General features: G+C 43.9%; 1 protein-coding gene across 2 annotated transcripts in view; it reads left to right on the top strand.

Annotated features, from left to right (window-relative positions):
- Window positions 1-971: 971 nt before the first annotated feature.
- The window catches only part of nhsl1a (NHS-like 1a), a 105,811-nt gene continuing 89,282 nt past the window's right edge, over window positions 972-17,500 (top strand). For both annotated transcript variants that reach the window (XM_063184609.1, XM_063184608.1), the window contains exon 1: window positions 972-1,467. In XM_063184609.1, coding sequence (XP_063040679.1) covers window positions 1,134-1,467 — 334 coding nt within the window. In that variant the 5' untranslated portion in view covers window positions 972-1,133. The remainder of the gene's footprint in view (window positions 1,468-17,500) is intronic.

Genomic DNA, 17,500 nt, shown 5'->3' with positions numbered 1-17,500 from the left:
CCATGGGCGACAGGGCATTTAGTGTTGTTGGCCCCAAACTTTGGAATTCTCTCCCACTGTCACTTCGTCAGTGTTCTACACTGTCTACTTTTAAATCTAAGCTGAAGACACTGCTTTTCGACTTCACTGACAGGCATTTCCACTTTATTTCAATTATCAGTTTATTTTTTATTTTACATTATTATTTTTTCCCCTCATTTTTTATCTTATTTTCAAATGCATTCTACTTCTTTTTCTTATTTTAAAACATTTATTTTTTATTGTACTTTTATTTCTATTTTATTTGCATTTTAATTACTCTCCTATTGTTAATTCACTGAAGCTTTGTTGTACTTTCCCTACTGTTATGTATTTGTTTTGATTGTAAAGTGTCCTTGGGTATTTTGAAAGACGCTCAAAAATAAAATGTATTATTATTATTATTATTAACCTTGTCATAGTCTCTTAAAAAAATCACACAGACATTCCAGTGGCAATGGCAACTTACCAGCTACAATGTTTTGCAGAAGTTGTTATATTGTTCTAAAACAGTTAGAATTGAGCTGGTTTGATCTCCTTCTCGCTGAAGTTAGGCCTATAAATTGAAAACGTGTAGGCCTAACGACCCGGGAAATTAACCAAGCTATATAATACTGACAATGTTGTTCTGATAGGCCAACAGAGATAGCTTACAGTGATTTTACCTGACATCGTTGTTTCACTTCTGACAGCCAATGGTGTACGGTTAAAAACAAACACAACTCTTGTATTTAATTGGCTACAGTGTGCGCCAAAAAAGTACCAGAGAACAAAGTATTTTCACCTCCATCATGCAATGTAGCCTGTTCACCACCAGCAGGCAGCGTTCAGGGTAAACATAATCCAGATCCACAGGGATGGTTGGGACTCTGTCCGGGTTTTGCATGCACTCCTCGCCCCCTTCTGAAAAGTTCAAGTATTGGACCTTTTATTCAAAAAATGGGGGGAAGGACTGGAACTCTTCGCGGACCTGCATGCAGCATCCTTCGAGTAAACAGGGATCCCAAGGAACCCTCTCTGGGTTGACGAGATAGGCCTACAATGTTGCAGCATGAAATAGACACGCGTGTTTTTCATCTTTTATAAATGTTAAACTAAATTCTAGTTTTTAAACAATGCCTTTTCATAAACGGACCGTGAATCCCCAGCGTCTGTGCAGGTTTAACGGAGAGACTTTCGCCGCGGAACGTTCTTGCCATGATGATGGGACAGTGGAAAACAGCACAGTTTTAAACCCGCCAAGTTTTACATCGCTGGAGGATGTAAACTGTCAGGCTTTTACGAGCATTCTCTTTCAGCTCTCCGATCTATCCCAACACGCTACCTGTATATTTGCGGAGATTCAGACCGAGGCAGCTTCGCTGGTGTACAGGGCTGGGAGACTTCAACTACGACTGGACTCCCTGCAGAAAGCTTCCCGGCTGCTCGATCACAGGAAAATTAAATTACGTGAGTTGACCCCCCTGTTCCAAAGGTATCGCTTGTTTGAGATCCACCACTGTTCATTTGGCAACGTGGTCAAAGTTGCAGAATGATGCGCAAAGTGACCGAGAAACTGCACGGTCGAAACAACATGTGGCATCGCGCTGCCCGTTATAGGGCGCATTGTCTTCATAACAAATAGCACATTTGAATGAAACAAGGGACTCGATATTAGTGTATCCTTCTTTTCTTGAATGCAGTCTCCTAAAGCCAGGATATAAACCCAACTGAAGATTGCGCGGTTATAACGTCAAAGTAATTGCAAATTGGTCAAAATAATGGAGAAAACGAGTGGGACCTGTCAAACGTGATGGATAAGTCAATGATTGCATGCGTGAAAGGGGCGCCTGAGGGCGAACGCAACAGATTGCCTTGGGAAACCGTTGTAGACTGAAGATAGAAGGTCACAGGCTTTTCTTTCTTTCTTTCTTTCTTTCTTTCTTTCTTTCTTTCTTTCTTTCTTTCTTTCTTTCTTTCTTCCTGTCTTTCTTTCCAAATTTCTCCCTTTCTTTATTTGTCTTGTCTTGAGTGTGATTTTCAGCCCACAAAATCAATGTTGCCTCAGTTCAATCTGAGTGACGTAGCCTAGGACACATTAACCTACATGAACATGTCTCATGAGAAACATGTTGCCCCAATAAGTGTCTTAAAGCAGTTTCTTTTTCATTACATGTAGGCCGTGCAGTATTTTCATCTGATTGTTAATTTTCCCACTACCATCTCCATCATATAGTCTCAGAATCCCTCACTGGATGGACTATTTTTGTTTCCGTGGTAGGCTATAGATTAAATGTTTAGGCCTACATGTAGGCTAGGCTTCTCTTTTCAGTGGCAGAATCTATGTCGTTCACACTGAGATGAAGGAAGAATCTGAAATAGGCTAGTGAGAAATACTAAGGTAGCAATTAAGTAGCATCAACTATAGCGTCACTCTTAATGTTACAACAGAATCATCCAACATAATTTGTGACTTGGAACAAACATCTTGGCTGACAGTAAACCAGTGAAATCAGTAAATCAACATGTTCTACTGATATTGAATGCATGCTGAAGAAAAACAAACCCCCCCCACCCCGACACACACACACACAGACACACACACACACACACACACACACACACACACACACACATACACACACACACACACACACACACACACACACACACACACACACACACACACACACACACACACACACACACACACACACACACACCTTTCATTTATCTTTTGAGGAGACAAAGTACAAAGAATTTTACTCTCACTGACATGTAATAAAGAATTATTGAATTTTGAAACCTCTAGGTGATATTCTAGACATCCATGAATGTCTGAAATGTCTGTGATTGTGGCATGGTGCATTGTGTACCTGAACTTCTTCCTGAACATCTAGCCAATGTGCCTAACCAGTTTGATCATGACCTTATTACGCTCCGACTGTTTGGACCAATACACTTCAGTGAGGGTTGTTTTGATGGGCTTCACTTCTTTGAAGGTTGTTTTGATGCGTATGTAAGTAAATACCCATGTCCTGAGATGCCACAAGGTTACACAATCCCTCTCCAAATCCATCCCCTGTAGACATACAGTACATGTAGACCAAGCGGGAAAAAATATAATACCAGGGATGGTTTTGGTGAAACTCGAGAAGAAATGTTCTGAATGCTCAACAAAGCCTCTTGGCCTTTGTGCTATCTGGGTCACACTGCTGATGGGAAAAGGTATTAACCCTGTATGTTGTGAGATATGGAAAAAAACACATCACAATATCCATTGCTTTATATCACAATAACGATAAAGTATATCGCGATATAGCACAATTACGTATGTTTCCAGTTATTTTCTTTATTTTCAATTGTCACACATAGGAAATACCCGTTGCGTAAATCAGTGTTGTTGAAAAACCATGTTTCTTTAAAGGGACACTGTGTGAGATTTTTAGTTGTTTATTTCCAGAATTCATGCTGCCCATTCACTAATGTTACCTTTTTCATGAATACTTACCACCACCATCAAATTCTAAGTGTTCATTATGACTGAAAAAAATGCACTTTTCTTCCATGAAAAGGGGGATCTTCTCCATGGTCTGCCATTTTGAATTTCCAGAAATAGCCATTTTTAGCTGCAAAAATGACTGTACTAGGGCCATACTAGAAAATATTAGTTTATTACTTCGTGAAGTTTCATGAAAAGATCAAATTTGGCAATAGGCAGCCCAGTTTCAATTCGCAGCATAGTTGCGGTACCCTTTTTGACCATTTCCTTCACAGTGTACCTTTAAGATTTTTTTCAGTTATATAAAGATAGTGTGTGCATAATGACAACACAACATTTCATTAAATGATATATTAGCTGTAATAGTGGATACAATTAGTTTGTCACAATAAAAAAACAATAGAGGAGAAAGGGCATGACAGACACTTCTCTATCATCCTCACAATATAGTAGGCCTTCTGTCTCTGGAGCCATATCGCCCAGCCCAAAGTGATTGGCATACAGAAGTGGCACCTTTTCTTCATCGTTTCTTTTTCATTCCATGCATCGTCCCCCGTTTTTGGCTAGGGACAATTTCAGTGGCTCCCCTCTTTTTCTCCAAGTTAACTCGCTCCACTTCCTCCACCTAAATCTTTGACGTATGAACAATGAGCCTGTAATCTGTGAAAAACAAGATGGATGGTGCTATTTCAGGATTGCGGAGAAGTTACCAGCCTTTTGGTGTGTTTTATTCATCTTCAGGGATTCATCAATCATCACACTTACAGTGCTATAGCATTACAGTAACTAGATATTGCCATTGATTCGCGTGTTAATTAATGTGATCTGTTGAGATCAGATGTAGCGTTGGAATGTTACCAAAGATGCAAAGTTGTCTGACTTTTAAGTCCATATCCTGTTGTTTAGGCAAATGTTGTCAGGCAAAGAGAGTAACTTCCTCTTCGTGGATCACAGAAACCAAACTAAATAAAGCAATAGCTCTACTCTATCTTATGCCACTGAGTGACGTCATGTGAGAGTCACATAAAACCGCAACCATAATTTCCATTTTCCCAGTACAACCTTTACAACACTAAGCCTACATGCTCCTGCAGCTCTATCACACCCAACCCACATCTGCAGCCACCGCACCCCTCAGTCACTCAGGCTGACATGCATCTCTTGTCATGCGCCATCTCCTCTGGCAGTGAGTGGATTAGGTTCTCATAATGTCCTAATGACATATCGCATCCCCAAAGATTACCGCCAGGCTAAGAATAGCTGGGAACCATTCTCAGTGAGACCCTTCTTCTCCTCTCCTCTCCTCTCCTCTCCTCTCCTCTCCTCTCCTCTCCTCTCCTCTCCTCTCCTCTCCTCTCCTCTATCCTCCTCTCCTTTCCTCTCCTCTCCTCTATCCTCCTCTCCTTTCCTCTCCTCTCCTCTCCTCTCCTGTCCTCTCCTCTCCCCCTGTAACTATTTTGTCACTGGGAATGAGAGAGCGGAAAGATCTGGATGTACTGGAAACTGGAGCATTTTGTGTGAAAAGAGAGTGAGTGAAGTGGGAAGAAAGGGAGAGAGGGAGGGACTGAAGGGAACAGAAGCATGAGAGTGACATAGGGATGTGATGTGTTTGTCAAGTGAAAGGTTGGATGAAGAGAGTGAGTAGCGAACAAGAGACATACATAGAGGGGAGAGAGACAGAGACAGAGAAACAAAAAAGGCAGGTGTAGGTGTTCCCCATCCTTTGTCTACAGTAGCAGCAGCTTCGATATGGGCAGTTCTCTGCCCTGCAGGGGAGGGATCAACTTCACTGTCCCAAGGAATAGTTTCTAACTCTGCTCACTCTGCTTTGCTTCTGTTGAACGTACTGTATGTGGTGTTCAGGTACTCCTCTCTGCAAAGTTGTACTGTAGGCAGTGTTCCCCACACGACATCTGTTAGGTAGTAACTACTAGTAACTAGTTAGGTAGTAACTAGTAGTAACTACACCCTAGCAACTTTGCTATGACATGACTAAGAGACTTTAGTAGTCAGAGATTAAGACTTGGTCATTACAATTTTGGTGACAATGATGTTGTAACAGAGGCTGTGCGCAAAGGGTTTTTTAAGGATGGGGTTTGTGGTCAGCTGGCATCAGAGACGTGTGACTGCCATCATTGGAAAGGCTATGTGCAAAAATGACACGCACAATAAAACATGTTTAAATGTTACATGTTAAATAAGAGAACAGGGAGCTTGGTGTTGTGGACTTTATGTTTTGCTATTATATGACTTTGCTAGTCCAGCACCCATTTTTGGGACGGACTGGTGTGTTTTTTTCTTTGTTTAACAAAAAACAGGTTTCCAACTTTCAGGGACCTAGTCAAGGTGGGAGGCATTTGTTGTCATTGTGGCCTCCTTAATTTCTGGGGCCAACTCTAGTAGCCTAATAGTATGCTAGTGATGCGCTGCTCAGGTATTTAGTAACACAGGTTCTCTGCTACACTGACGTCACAGTGAGAGGGAAACACGGTGGGCCGGCTGTGCCCAGGGCCTTTGGTATTCTCTACTGAGCAATTTGAGCCATGCTCCATCCAGTCCAGAGGCGAGGGTTTTGTCCTCACAAAGTCAATACCTCATTTCCTCAGCAGGTGTCTCTGACAAAGACTAACTTTCTCTTTGTCCCTCACAACTGTCTGTTACTGAGTGTCCCTCTATCGATATCTTTGTCTCTCTTGTTACTTTCTCCCCTTCAGTCTCTCTCTCTCTCTCTCTCTCTCTCTCTCTCTCTCTCTCTCTCTCTCTCTCTCTCTCTCTCTCTCTCTCTCTCTCTTTCTCTCTTTCTGTTACACACACACACACACACACACACACACACACACACACACACACACACACACACACACACACACACACACACACACACACACACACACACACACACACACACACATACATACATTATTATTCACCCCTTTTCTATCTCCATCTTGTTCTGAATTTTCTCACATGCTTTTTAAACTGACCCCCCCGCCCTCCCCTCTCTCTCTCTCTCTTCCTGTATTTTCCTTCACTCCCTCTTTCCCTCTCTCTATTTTCTCGTCATGTGGCCCAAGGGGCCTGCAGAGAAAACAACAGCCACACTCGCTTGCTCGCTCTCCTAACCTGAACTCCTTCACCCTTCCAGACCTCCATCCCTCCACACACCACTCCCCATCTCCTCCACCAACTCCATCACCCTCCACCTCCACCACCATTCCCTCCCTTCCTCCTCCGTCACCACACCTCACTCCCACAATCAGCCTCTGTCCAGTGCTGAGCCCAATGTAAGGTGACCACACTAGACATGCTTGAAGGAAGGGGAAAAAAAACACAGAAGATAAGTAGATGCATGTGTGCCCCTATTGCCTGTATTACTCCAGTTCCCCCAACCCAACCCCACCCCTTTTCAGCTATTTCTGAAGGCTTTCCCCATATTAGCTTGGATTAAACAAAGTCTGAGATATTAATTTCTGTTATATTCATGTGTTACTGTAAAAGGTATGATGTCCAGTGCCCTTTCAGAACACTTCTTACAATCTTTGTCAATCAACTAAATCGCTCAAAGCCCAGATGAAGGCCACTGCAGGCCAATACATGTTGGCAATTTTGGCAATGTGTTCTGCTATGCACTATCTCAGTTTAATTAAAAGCTTTTTAACACAAGACAAAGAGTGCCTTGAATATCTTCAAAAGATATTCAAAAAAGAAGGTTTCAACTTTCAACAAAATCGCCATTGTCGTGTCATTCAGTTGGTTTAAGGGTGTATCCAAGTAGGCCTACTAGTGTGGATCGCTGTATTTTCTATATACCGGATCAGTGCTTTTGCTTTTGGTGTAAGATTTCCTATATGTTGCCTCCATGAATGAAGAACGTCAGCAGTAGACACAGTGACCCAGATACGCCATCTAATGCTGTGACAAGAGTAGTCAGGAGCAACAAAGCCTGCAACCAATAGCCGAGTGCCTTTTTGCGTATGCACTTTTTCGAGTGAATGCTGCGAGGGAAAGCAATCTGCTCGCAATACTAAGAAGTCTCTCAACCAGACTTTGGGGGGCTCCCAACCCAGGCCTGGGCTGGGATCAAGAAAAAGATCCAGGCATTTTAAGCAGAAGCCTTCTCTGAATTGTGGACTTGTCTCTGAAGACTATGCAACAAATCCAACAGCATCGGACCCCAAGGACTGTTGGTACGCTGCAAAATGCCCTGTACTGTATGCCAGATTACCAGACCAGACCTGCTCCCACCCCAGACACGGGTACCTCCACAGGGGCCTTGCCAAGCTGCTGTGATGCGGTGAAATGGTGGAAACAGGCCAGTCATTCTTTCCCTCATTCTTCATCACTGTCAGAGGCAGACCTATAGGGAGGCAAGCAGGGCATTTGCCCCTGGGCCCAGGGCCTTCCCATATTGACTGGTGGGGCTTTTTTTGGGGGGGTGGGGGTTGTTATGACAAGTGCACACAGGGCCCCAAGGCAGCCTGGTATGGGGGACCCTATCAGTGGTTTGCCCTGAGGCCCTGTGTGCACTTGTTCCGCCACTGATCAGGCCTATTCCTTTTGTACTCTCGCACAAACCTGGGGGCCCCATTCCGTGTAACAGAGGACGGCAATTGGTGAGCAAGAGTATTGAATGGGGAGGGAAAAACTCATTCTTTCCTTTCCTTTCATTTTCTTTCTTTCTTTATTCCCTTCCCCCATTGGCCCCAGTAGAGACCTTAATTATTCCAAGCAGAACTGTAACTATAGCAGACTGTGTTTGGAGAAGTCTGGCCAGTGCTGCCCGGGGTGAGGGTGAAGACCTGGAGAGCCTTATGAGGTAGCTGTGTGGGTAATGCAGGCCTTGTGGAGACCAGACCGGGCCGACCGTCGGGGAAAATCACTCTACTTCCTGTATTTGTTTTTCATGTTTCCTCAGGTTATGAGTGTGTGTTAGTCAGGCCAAGATTTGGTACACACGGTTGTTATTAATCAGCTGACGTGGCAGCTCAAAGACTGAATGAATTAATGATTGAACGTACGATCAGGGGAAATGGAAGTGGGACTTTGCCATAAGTGACAACAAGGAGGAAGGAAGAGGAGGGATCAAGGCACATTTGAATTCAGTAGACTAGAGCATATTGAGCCAGGGGGGAGTATATGGAGATGTTCCTGTGCTTCTTGATGATCAGCAACAAAGCTGTTTTGCATTGTCTTTTTTACTCAGCGAGGCCCGTTGGGTTTGAGTAAATGTTTGGTTTGCATTAAGCGTACCCAGCTTGAGTGGAAATGGAGATTAGATTGGGTACTGCAGAAATGTGGCCTGTTGACTTTGCAATGGACTGCTGTGCCTGCATACCAATTATTTGGTCTGTGTTTGATCACTTAGTGCTGCTTAGGATTTCGCTTATGTCTTTGTTGACAGAAAATGAGTAGGCACAGGTGTTTCTAGGACTTAATATCTAACTAAAGTGGCAGTCCCACCTGGTATTACACCTGCTTCTTCATGACTCAATTTTGACCCCTTTGTTAATGGGTTCATTTAGTCCTAATGTTGAATGTTGTCTGATGAAATGTGGATTACAGAGGTGCTACACAAATTGTCGTCTATATGTGAGTTGCTATACTGTAGGCAGGGGAGGAGACAGCTTCCCTCCATCATCTGAACTCTGCACTACCAGAGCCAGAAAAGCAGACAGGTAGCCTGGGAAATCCCATGCTGCTTTGCACAATCATTCCGATCAGAAAGACAGCATACTCATCCCGAAGCCCTGGGAGCCAATCCCAGAGCAGGGAGGGGTGGAAAGATGAAAATGTGTATTACTCAATAAATGGAAGTAAACAACTGACGCGGTTGGCTATGGGTTACATGTATACACCAAATGATAAATTCGTAACGGCTAATAAAGAGACCTTGGGAATTGTAATTCAGCAGGTGGTCTGCAGACGGTATTTTACTTGTGATATGCTCTGGTGTGAACCAGGCAAGCAGACAGTACTCAGAGGCTAGATGGACAAGATGAGGGCTAACGCTGATATGGATAGTGTTGCAGCTAAGTTAGTTTTAATTTTAAAAGTCTAATTTACAGTTAAAAGATACCTTTAGTGGTTGACCTGTTGTATGTCTAGCAGTTAGGCCTGCCACGTGGCTTCAGAAATTCTGGTTTGAATACAGTGCAGGTCATGGCAGTGTTTTCTGCCGTGTGCCTGAGGAATGATATGCAGTATCAGTGTCCCCTTTCTTCCCCCTCGGCTGGTTATACCCTATATCCTGTCCATAATTCGAGTTTAGCGATCAAATTGGACTCACTTAGAGAACTCAGTGAGCCTATTTATGCCTTGGCATACCGAAGGTGCTAGAGGCATACTGCTCTCCATCTGTAAGTGTGTCGGTCAGTCCATGTGTCGGTCTGTCACAGATTTTATTTAGTGCGATAGGACAAAATTGTGTCCAAATCCGGTATGCTTTTGTCCAAATCCGATACACTCTTTCCATATATATGGCCACGGAGAAATGAGAATAGGCACTGTGGCATTGAATTCTGCTCCTTTTCAGATTTCCTAAATGTAAAAGTGAATGTAGGCTATACTATGGTTAAGTCTATAGTCTCTTCTTCTTCTTCTTCTTCTTCTTCTTCTTCTTCTTCTTCTTCTTCTTCTTCTTCTTCTTCTTCTTCTTCTTCTTCAAAGACACAGTTTGTTTTAGAAGAGGCTGAGGCTGTTTGGATCTAGGCTACATGAGCACTCCTCCCCTGCCCGTTTCTGGAAAGCCCATGTTGTGTCAGGATTTTTTAGAATTCCCTCTTGGCCTATTTCAGCCTCCACACATATTGTTTGTTTGTACTCTCTGAAGCTCTTGCCATAACCACAGTTGTATTTATTACTTTCAAAATCTTTCCTCTAGTTCAGAGGCCAATAGCAATGATTGGCTTCCAGTCCTCCTGACACTACCATGGGATCGTTGGTATGACCAGGGTCGCTGACAGCTTTGGCGGGTCTCAGGATAAAGTCGTTTGAAAGGGGCCCCCATCCAAAACATTTGATGTAATGAGAGCCCAATTCTGGGGCCCATCTTCTCCTGGGCCCAGGACAGCTGACCCTTTTGTTTCCCCATGGTGGATTCACTGGGTGTGACTCCTGACCTGTGTCAATGAAGTAGGATAAAAGCCAGGCCTCTCATATACAGTATACCTAAGGGAGAGTACATGTACGGGTATGTAGGGGGTATTGTAAAAATTGCGCACAACCAGAATACTTGGACCGCACACACAGCACTTGGCTGTGTTCCAACATAAGCAAAAATTGCAAGCTAAGTGTCTTAACAACACAGGGGCCTGCCATGGTCTACAAAAGTTGGCTCTTGTAATATTAACAACAGAAAACACCTGCTGACAAATCAGTTGTTCTTTAATTTTATTTTTGTTTACCACATTTCACAACCCATGTGTATAATGCATTACACAAGTAAACTTGCTTTGGCAAAACATTTTTTTAGTGTAGCAAGTAGGCCTAAAACTTAACACAGTGCCTAACATAACAATCCCTCAAGGAACCATGAATGAATTGAAACCACAATGACAAAAGCAAACCACAGAATCATTTGTGGTATGAGAACTTATAACTAAGCGAATTGTGAAACATAAAACGTTCCTCTTCTTATTACTGTACGCCTGATTATATTAGCCAGCTGACCACACTCCTCCTTTTCCACTGTCGCATTCACACAGATCACCACAACTGAGATCATTATATTTAGTATAATAGGACGTATAATAGAGAAATAATCGAATAAATAGTGCACAAAGGGAAAAAAAATCAGACACACAATACACAAACATGATATACAGTTTTTATTATTTACACAATCCACCCATTGGCTTCAGTCATGTGAATATCCATTAATTTTGAACTGAACTCAACTGTACTGGCATATGCTTTATTTTTATGGATACATAAACTAGGAAAAAGTTTGGGCCAGAGTGCAGACTTGGCCTCCTACAGTGCGATCCTACTGTTTGGTCTGCTCTCCGGAGCAGGGAACCCAACCCCACCCAACCCAGCCCCACCCCATTCCCAAACACAGTCCTCATGTCAGTAGAGAGAGAGGGGGGGAGAGAGTGCAAGAGGGAGAGAGAGAGAGAGAGAAAGAGAGAGAGAGAGAGAGAGAGAGTGGGAGGGGAAGGGGTACATGTCAAAACCAGATGTGGCTGCTGCTCTTCAAAAGGCTTCCCCCGACACCACTTTTATTATGGCCAGATGCTCTTGCCCACCGCCCATTCTCTCTCTCTCTCTCTCTCTCTCTCTCTCTCTCTCTCTCTCTCTCTCTCTCTCTCCTCTCCTCTCTCTCTCTCTCTCTCTCTCTCTCTCTCTCTCTCTCTCTCTCTCTCTCTCTCTTGCTCTCTCTCCTCTGTTGTCTGTCTTTGTCTCACCTTCTTCACTCTACTTCCTACACACGCTCTCTTTCTTTCTCTACCTCCTCCACATAAAATGCCTCTCTTTCTTTCTCTCTCTTCCTCAGCTTCTTCACTCTACCTTCTTTTCTCTCTCCCTTCTCCTCCACTCTCCCCCCATCTTACCGCTCTCTTGTTCTCTCCCTCCCCTAAACTGTTTGTAACTTCATACAGTCTTTTCCTACACTTTCACTGTCTGCTTTTCTGCCACCCTCTCTCTCGTCCGCCCCTGAGACTCCTGCTCTTTTGCTTGCTTGCTTCATCGCTTTTTCACTTTGTCCCCGTTTACACGAGACATTTAATTCAGAATGAACTCAATTTCATTCAGAGGAAAACTTAATTCAGCTGTGAAAACACCATGTAAACACTTCAATTCAGAATGAAATGAATGTGTGATGTAAATTCGACACAACTAAGTCTGAATTATCAGTTTGGAATCAAAAACATCATGCAAACTTGCCCTATGTCTGCAACTCGGAGTCTCTGACCCTTCCTCTCTTTCCTCCCCTCTGCCTGCCCCTCCCTCTCTGTCTCTTTTCTGTTTGTATTTAAATCTTTTTTTTACTTAATATCATCCTCTCCCACCATTTATCATTCTACACAGTTACTCTATGTGGATGCGACCCGCTCGCCGACCCCGACCCGCCCAACCCCTCTCCTCTGGCCTTTTATAAACAGGGAATGTTGCACCGGCTCGGAGAAATACTTTGCTTGGACGACCCCTCTGAGAGGAAGAGTTTCTTCTTCTCTTGTTCCACCACATTCTTATACTGGAAAAAATAGCCAGTTGGCGAGGGGAAGACGTCTTGAAAGCTGAGGCAGGCGATATGCTGCTCACTCACCTTATGGCTACCCAGATGTCCACTGTCACATGTTTGTGTTTACATTCCTATGAAGTAAATAGCAAACAACGCAAAGGCTATAGTCGATGAGTAACACGTGTCTTCGGTCAGTTAAATCTTTATGAATGGGTAAAATGGCGCATGAACAGACTGTGTGGCGTTAGGAACATCTGGCGTACACAATAGCGTGACACAATGTTGCAATCTTGATATGACTTGCAATAAATCAGCAAAGCCTTAGCTGATGTCTTTGGCCTTTTATATTCTCTACAAGCTAGTGAATAGGCTATGCTATGAAAGGGAACTAGAGCTCCATATTAGTGCAGACTTGCAGTAGTTACAATGCAACGTTACAAATACAACGTTTCGACCAGTCTGGTCTTCATCAGGTGTAGCTGGTCTTTGTCTACACCTGACGAAGACCAGACTGGTTGAAATGTTGTGTACAATAAACTGGAAGCAGCAACATTGTGCAGATCTTCTGTTTTATTTGTTGAATAGTGTTGTGATATTGTAGTATTATAGGCCTAGGTATATTGTGTATCCGTTATACATCCTTTACTCCTCCGCTATGTCTGTGTGACACCGCTGATATAAAGACTAGTGCGCTACTACAGTACATGAAATAGATAACCACAGTTGTAATCATTTTTCCCGGGCTCCATAAAATGGATGGTTTGTGCAGGGAGTTACATTGGTTCTGCAGATGTGGTCAAGGTTAGTCAGGGGGTCAGAGCCCAAAACACAGGCTTCATTGTCTGACTATGAGAGATCGCATAGTGGAGGCCTCTCACACTCATACTCGGTTTCACAATATAGTTGCCCGTTGGTTCGGTGATGTGTTTTTGTATATTCTCTCTTATTGGACAGATGTTGCTCCCTGACTTGTTTCCCATGTTACTGTATGTCTTTGTGTTAGTTGCCTGAAGACATGCCCCTGTTATATAAGTTTTGTTGTTACTAGAATGGCAATGACCAAGTTGTGAAATGTATGCATCACCCGAGAGGCAGGTAAAGGGTAGGTTTAACCCATTAAGACACAGTGTTATCAATTTGCTTTTTCCCAGAATGGCAATGACAAAGTCATGAAGGCCCTGTGTTAGGGCATGGTACTGTAGTAGGCCTACTATAGTAGTAGTAGTTAACGTTCAATGATTATTAGCAGTGTTCCGCTGGTGGAACGGTGTGCATTATGGGGGTACAGAAATCTTTGGTTTTGCTTTGGACTTAGGACTATGTTTTGGTGTAGTAGTGTTGCTTGCACTCTCATAGTAATTCTTAGCCGTAATAAAGCATTCCACTGTCAGAATGGTACGCACTACAATTGTCTGGACAAAGGGAAGCCAAAGGGACGAAGCCTGCCATTCCTGCGTTTAAGAGGAGGTTTGGCTGTACTCCGCCATGTCCATTCCATTCCATTCTCTCCTGCTAAATGTGGGCTTGGTCTGTTGGCCCGAGATGACAGTGTACTGCTCCTCCTGTGGTTGAAGAACTGGACAGTACTAGGGGCCAAGAGCGTGTGTGTGTGTGTGTGTGTGTGTGTGTGTGTGTGTGTGTGTGTGTGTGTGTGTGTGTGTGTGTGTGTGTGTGTGTGTGTGTGTGTGTGTGTGTGTGTGTGTGTGTGACTTTGTGTACTGTATGCGTGTGTCTGCGTGTATGTGCCTGTTTGTTTGTCTATTTGTGTACACATGCGTATGCGTGGCAAATATGGGTGAGCCTCATAGTGCTTTGTGCTGTCTGTTTGTAGAAATGTGTAGGCCATGTCGTATCATGAGCTCATTTCCACAGTGCATGGAAGTGAAATTGTAAAATGTATAATCTGTTATGCATGCGTAATAAACCATGCTGTTATGATTAGCTAGGGATTTGGTGTTCTGCATAATTCCACTCTGTTTAAAATCGACCCACGTGATTTATGTTCGTTTTGTTTACATAAGCTCTCAACAGGCGTGATGATTTGTAGCTGAATCTAAATGACTCTCAGTCACCGACAGACACTGTCTTCTTCGTTGCATTGCAGACTACCATGAACTGTGATTCATCTACAGTGTGTGTTTTTGTTTCCAAAACGCACGCTATGTGGGCCGGCCCTCAGCGAGCATCATGAAGTCATGGTGTGTGGAAATACTGAGAGAGGAGAAGGAGAGGAGAGGAGAGGAGAAGAGAAGCGCGGGGGGGGGGGGGGGGGTTAACAACACTAGACGTCGCCCTGTCTGGAAAAGTGAGGCAGCAAAAAGAAACACAAAGTTGGTCACAGTGCATATCATAGTGCATCTCAGATGGTCCATCTGAGGAGATCCACTGTACTACACTACACCCTGCTGCTGTGCTGTTTTGTAACTCTACAGTGCAGGAGAGGGACGGGCCACAGTAGTGAGAAAGGAGAGAAAGAGAGAAGGAAAAAAAAAGAAGAGAATGGAAGGGAAGGGAGAGAACAACACTAGACGTCGCCCTGTCTGGAGAAGAAGTGAGGCAGCAAAAAACCAAACACAGATGTGCATCATAGTGTTCATGCATATCAAACCCTGGCCTGCAAGCCTTCAGTATAACCCTTGGTAGAATTTTACTTAGCCATTGTGGTCATTTCAAATGTGTATTTGTTGGACGGTTGGCCCACACTATAACATTTTGTGTGTGACAGGAACTATGGGTGTACCCATGCTAGTGCTGGTAGCCTAGATCAGGGATGTCAAACCCAAACAGGGGGCCAAAGTTAAATGTGGGATGAAGTCACGAGCCAAGCTCAATATGTATTTTTTTTACATGGGCTAAAATTGTCCATGCACACACTCAAGGCAAATTACACAAACACTCAAACATATTCTGTTGCATGAGTGAGAGATATCACATTGGCCTCTGCCCATTTGTATTCCTATGACACCCCAAATATCATGTTCAAGTCATGTCATGCGTACTGTATGAAGGGTGTATGTGGGCCAACTGCAATAGGCTATACACGTTTGAAATGATCTCGCTGGCCAAATAAAATGAGCCTGCGGGACACAAGGGCCCGAGTTTGACATCCCTGGCCAAGATAAACCCCAGTGGCAGAACATACTGTAGTCTATCTTGCCATGCTGACCTTGTCTGACTTAGCAGGCTAACTGATGTTTGCTAGTGCATTATTAAAGGGAAAAATCTCCCACTTTCCAGGTACAGTATATCCAGTACAAAAGAATACATGGGTTCTAAATTTTGTTTATAACCTGACTGTGCGAACCTAGCTGCGCACAACTCAACCTCTGTTTGTTGGAAAACGTTGTCGGTCAAAATATTAGCTCACGTGGTTGGCTGCCAGTGTCTTGCCCCTCCTCATAACATCGTGTTGATAAACACTGAGAACCCATGTATAGGTGGAGGTACATTTGCTACTGTATTGTATATGATGGGAATGAGTGTGAAATCTGTCTAGATTTAGGCATTAGTGCATGCATGCACAATGTCTACCCATTTTTGAAGACGATTTGCATCTTAGATGTTCCACTTGGTGAACATCAGATGTTCCATTTGGAGTTGTCCACAACACCCCACCATGATACATCTGCACCTTTACAATACAGGAGAGGGCCAAACTACAGTACTCTCCCAAGGAGACTTCAAAGCCTCTGGGTCTTCCATGCCAACTATGGAAAGCATCCATAACTTTCACTACACAAGTACACCACACCCTGAGAGTTTTTTTTGTGAGTACAGAATTTATTAGCTTTTCTCATCTGCACGTCAGGTGTTGGTTTGGTTTGGTGTCCTGAAGGGTCTTTTAAAAAGCCACTGGTGAAGAGATTTGGAGTGAGAGGGAGCGGTTTAACGGTAGTTGAGCTGGACATTTATAAGGCTGTTGCCAGGTGTGGGTGAGTGGCGTGGGATTCAAACTACCTCATGAGGGTCCCCTAGCAATAAGTCAAACCGGCATTCGGATGCACACACACAGAAAATCACATGCACAAGTATTCACAAGCACAATTATTCACACACACACACACACACACACACACACACACACACACACACACACACACACACACACACACACACACACACACACACACACAACACACAACACACACACACACACATGCACACACACACACACACACACACACACACACACACACACACACACACACACACACACACACACACACACACACACACACATGCACACATGCACACATGACATATGCACACACACAACACAAGCACACATGGAAATTCCAAATCTAGATGACCCAATTTTTCTACTGACACACATACTCACACAAATGTGCACAGAATGCACACACACACACACACACACACACACACACACACACACACACACACACACACACACACACACACACACACACACACACACACACACACACAGGCGCGCGCACACACACACACACACACACACACACACACACACACACACACACACACACACACACACACACACACACACACACACACACAAACACACGCACACACACAGAAATAAACTCCAACATTCGCCAGTCTACCTGGCACCAGCTCAATCATATTCTGGGCTCTTGCGTCTAAACTTTTTCCTTCCTGCCTGCTTCACTCAAGGGCCTGCAGTACGCTTACTCAGCCTCTCTTGTTCCCTCGCCATCTCTCCTCCTCTCCCACACCCACTACTCCTTCCCTTTCTCTTCTACTTTTTCTCTCTCTCTCTCTCTTTCTCTTGCTCTCTCTCCCTCCATCTCTCTCTCCTCTACTCTCTCTCCCTC

This window comes from Engraulis encrasicolus, chromosome 19 (assembly GCF_034702125.1).
Source record: "Engraulis encrasicolus isolate BLACKSEA-1 chromosome 19, IST_EnEncr_1.0, whole genome shotgun sequence".
In the NCBI taxonomy this organism is placed as follows: domain Eukaryota; kingdom Metazoa; phylum Chordata; class Actinopteri; order Clupeiformes; family Engraulidae; genus Engraulis; species Engraulis encrasicolus.
The sequence above is the reverse complement of the archived record's forward strand: the minus strand, read 5'-3'. Positions and strand labels throughout refer to the sequence as shown.